At 33.1% G+C, this 4710-nt stretch overlaps 1 protein-coding gene across 1 annotated transcript; it reads right to left on the minus strand.

Annotated features, from left to right (window-relative positions):
* Positions 1 to 1580: 1580 nt before the first annotated feature.
* On the minus strand, positions 1581 to 2922 carry LOC122271570 (protein maternal effect lethal 26-like). The gene has a single exon (XM_043053353.2). It carries the CDS (start codon positions 2735 to 2737, stop codon positions 1766 to 1768), a length of 972 nt encoding a protein of 323 aa, XP_042909287.1. The 5' UTR covers positions 2738 to 2922; the 3' UTR covers positions 1581 to 1765.
* Positions 2923 to 4710: the final 1788 nt, after the last annotated feature.

A 4710-nucleotide genomic window follows, 5' to 3' on the forward strand; every position in this document is an offset into this window, starting at 1 on the left:
TTTTTATTTATTTGCAACTTGATTCGATGCTTCTCTTATTAGCCTGTTTGCTGAATAGTTCATTCAATTATTTACTCATTCACTAGTGATGCCCTTTCACTAACTCAACATATGTAAATTGACACACCTATAAGAAGAAAACATTACTCAAATTAACTGATGAAAGTCGGCTAATTAGTTGAAAATTCTAGACTTATAATACTGATTGGCCTTTACAATCATTTGCCTATTTATTGATTTTTCCCCTAGTTAGTTTGCTTGCGTTATTCTCCAGTTTCATATCACTCATTCGTTTCATATCACTCATTCTTTTATTGCTCACTCAATAGTTTCCAATTTCAAATTAACCATTCATTCAATCTCTCAATTCCATTCGAAAGGAAATGCCATATATATGCCTGCCAACATCTACGCTTTTAGCAAGAGATTTTATAGAGTGGTAAACATTTAAAACCCAAAGCTTAAATATTTTTTGGTAATTTTGCCAATAGTTTTACTGCGAGAGAACTGGATCAAAGAGTCTGGTTCAATGGACTTTTGAACCATTTATATGTAGTTGTGTACAAAATAAGTATAAATGAATAAAAAATTTGAGCAATAAAACATAAACGTAGCTACCACTAGTATAAATGTTTACAAAAAGCGTAGAAAGTTGGCAGCTCAGCATACCTTTTAATAAATGCCATATCTCTCAATAAACTAAATCAAAAGCAAGCCTATTACAAGCAATCGTTATCGTAATGGAAAGTATTCAAACGTTGCTTATAAACTGAATATTGGGTGATTCTACGGTTTTGAAATGCCCCTTTTCAACTTCGAAACTAAAAGTAATATCAATTTGAATTCGACTTTATTCAATTAAGCATAAATACATTGTTTATCTGCGCAGCTATCTCTGACGCATATGCTGGCATAAGCACAAAACAGTGTTTTTTCTTAATCCTTAAAAGCTGTAATAACTTGTAACTATTTATCCTACCGATCTTGTTTTACTCCAATTTGTTCCAGTATAACAATTTGATATGAAATAATATTTCACTTCTTAAGATAAGAGTTTCAGATGTGTGAATAGTTAGAAATAAGAAATCTTACTTTTTATACATGATTACTAATTCCTTTACAACTTCTGAATTACAGTCATATAAACTTGGTAAATTGTGTCATTCGTTTCTTTGAAAGAATTACCTCACTTGTGCAGATAGTTATGTTTGCCTGATCACAAATTTTCAGATACAGAATCAAATCATTTTAAACCATTTCCCCATAATTATTTTCGTATTCAAGTACTTGGGAACAGGCTCAACATTTATGCCTGAAATATCTTCTCACTAAATTTAAATGTAAAAGAATAATTTAATTCCACTTTGAGAAAATAATAATTTCTAATAATCTCTTTGATGAGAAGTACTATATCGCGTACTAAAAAAACAAATTTGGCAAGGAAAACTAAGATTCGATTTTTTTTTATTATTTTGCGTCTTGTTCGTCTGATACGAACTATTTAAATATAATATATTCGTGTGCAATGTGCAATAAAAAAAACAACAGGAAATTAAATCATGTGCTTACAGTCAATGAAATCTTGTTAAACTAAAATTTTTATTCAAATATAATAATTTCAATTAAAAAAAATACTCACAATACTATATTTTTTAATAATACGCTTTAAAATTATGCACAAAATTTCTAAACTTTGAGAATACCTAACTTGAAAAGTCAAATTTGTTTAACTATTATTAACAATTAGGAATCTCTGAAAAAAGCATTACTTTTTTACGGCAGAAACACACAAACGCATTAGTAATCCTATATTTTCATTGTTCAATTCCAAAAATGAATCCATATTAATGATAGACATAAAATTAGCACTTACAAACTTCACAACTTTCTCCTCGAAAACACTGTCATTATGACGATTCGCTAAAAGTAACAGGAAACAGGCGTTGTTTACGTCAAGATAATTCAGCAGTTCGGCTCTGCAATCTTCCAGAAGGGACATAACTTCGTATTTGTCAGAAGCGTAGTACAGTTGCACAACTTCATCAAAATTACACTTTTCCTTTCTTCCCGTGTACAAATATTTGACCAGTCTCTTCATTGTTGATGGATTGATGTCCGAAACATCAACTGTATTCTTAGCAGATTCACTGGAATCATGTTCGAACATTTTCTGAAACACCGGAGAACGAGCTTGTAAAATAATCTTGTGAGCTTTAATGTTCTCGCCACCCGTGCTCAGCTCTATGTCTGTGTTGTAAGATTGTTGCAGAATTTTCATTAAATCCGAAGAAAGATTATTCATTCCAATCTCACGATCAACGTACGACACTTGTAAAAGATCAGTAGTCGATGACCTTGCAGTGCAATTGACCGTGATAGGATATTCTGTATTCGATGGCAAATTCACAAAGCCTCCAAACAAATTGATTCGAACTCTACCTCTTAAGAAACCTTTTGATTCCTTGATGATACTCCTAATGCAGGAATTATGCTTGTCATATATTATGAATACACAACTTCCATTTAAAAGAGGTTCAAGATTACAGAAATTACAAGATATTGTCAAGCTATGAACTCTTATTTCAAGAAAAGATGATCCTTCTCCTCCAATATGAAAGTCAGGACATCGCAGAGTGTTAATATTTTTAAAGTCTGACTCTTCGAGTATCCATTCAAGAAATAAGAATCGGTCCGAATACACTATGATAAGATTTTTATCTTGCACAACACGAACCATTGCTAAGCTGGAAGACTTGAGCTTTCTCAGCAGCAGCAATGATTTTATTTCTTTTTAAAAGATAAGGATTATCGTTTCTTGTCGTGTATTTAGCCGTTCGAGGCTATGTTTACGAAACATCACATCACACATGCGCAAATCGAATCTTTACTTTCCCTCTCTTAAGTTTCAGTTTAGATTCCTCATCTGCTAGTCTTGCGTTAAGACGAATCTTATATATTCTAAATTTTAAATGCTGTAAATTGTTAATAAATTATTTCCAAAACCCCCACGCTATGGAACAGCACACAAGTGACGAGTAGGTGAATTATTTTACATAAATGCAAAATATCATCACGTGAAAAAGTTTCGTTTCAAAACGAAGCTAATTTGGATTAGGGTTTCAAGTACTAGAATTTCAGAAGCGCAATTGGACAGTAGATATCATCCACTATCTCGAGACGAAAACAAAACAACGTATTTAACTTTTTCTTTATAAATTTATCTGTGAGCAGAGCTTTTTACCTCTGTTTGTTGATTTAAGAAAAAACAGAGCATTTATATTTAGAATTGATGTTGGTTTAATATGTTAGAATTAAATTCTTAGCAAGAAAATAAAAATAAATCGGTAACGAAAACTATTTGACTATCACTATTTTCTTTAAACACCAATTTTCGCCAATCTTAATTTACACCATTTCTTGCTAATCTGCTAATTAATCTTAATTTACATTGATTTTGACAACCACTATATAAAAATTATTTGCTGAATATCCGTTTTTCATTTAAGATTAAAAATAATAATTAATAAATCACAATTGAGAAACACATCAAAATCATGTAGATCAATGCAGACACTAATAGTAAAGCGAAAATAATTTCAAAGTTATTTTTATTTAGATTTTCTTATTTTTTCCCTTCCTGGTGGCTTTACGTTGTTAGATTAAGAAACACACGTATATAGTAGTTCATTTCATCAAAATAAGGATTAACGTTACTTAGTATCATCTGGCATAATACTGTTTGCCCGAGTCATCTTCTCATATTTAAAACTTACGAAAACCAAGCAATTTTCTCCTGTACTTATATTTCCAAGGGCCGAAAAAATGTCATATTTTTTTCAGTATCTAAAGCAAGTAAATGGATTGACAATAATTGGAACTGTCAACATAATTGTGATATTGTGCTGTAATTGAGCAACCTCTAAAAATACAATGCTCTTTATCAAACAATAGCGAAAAAGAATGTCGGAGAAGAAGTTGAATAGATATTTTCATATATCAACTCAATGTTAAAAGAATCGTGAATACACTCAATAAACAAAAATTATTGGTGTAAACTATGACCGATCAGATGGCTGAGCGGTTAACGCGTCTGACTGTGAAGTCAAGTTGTGGGTTCAAATCCCGCTCAGGGCATGAAAGTATCTCTCTGTGTCTTGTTCTCTACGTTCGACGTTCAATGAGATGAACCGAGTTCGAATCCCTAACTGATGGATACGAATCCGCATCCGGCTTGCACCGACCTCAGTGCTGACGCGAAACATCCACAGTGGTTGACGGATCATGGGTTAGAATCCCCTTGCCGTGAGGCTAACCTTGGGAGGTTCTCGTGGTCATCTTCTCCATGTAACGCGAATGCGGGTTAGTTCCATCTAAAAGTCCGCCTTGAAGGCAAATTCTCCCAATACTTGATCCAGGAGTTCCAATTTTTTCGGGATTGGGTTCAAAGTTACAAGGCTACGGAGATGGACTTCAGCAGTCGTAAAGCCGAAAATTAGATCGGCTGTTCAACGAGCGTTATAATATTGTATGATGAGTGAATGTGGTCCAACCTATAAACGGGTATCTGTAGCAGTGTGGCGTGGGTAATGTTGCTCGCCTCCGTGACTTAGGTTCACAAGTGCCCACTGGGTAACGTTAAATGAGCAACACTTCCGTCATCTTACGAGGTTGAAGTAAGAAAAGTTCAGTGCCTGTCGTAATATATATATA

Source organism: Parasteatoda tepidariorum, chromosome 10, assembly GCF_043381705.1.
Source record: "Parasteatoda tepidariorum isolate YZ-2023 chromosome 10, CAS_Ptep_4.0, whole genome shotgun sequence".
NCBI lineage: Eukaryota > Metazoa > Arthropoda > Arachnida > Araneae > Theridiidae > Parasteatoda > Parasteatoda tepidariorum.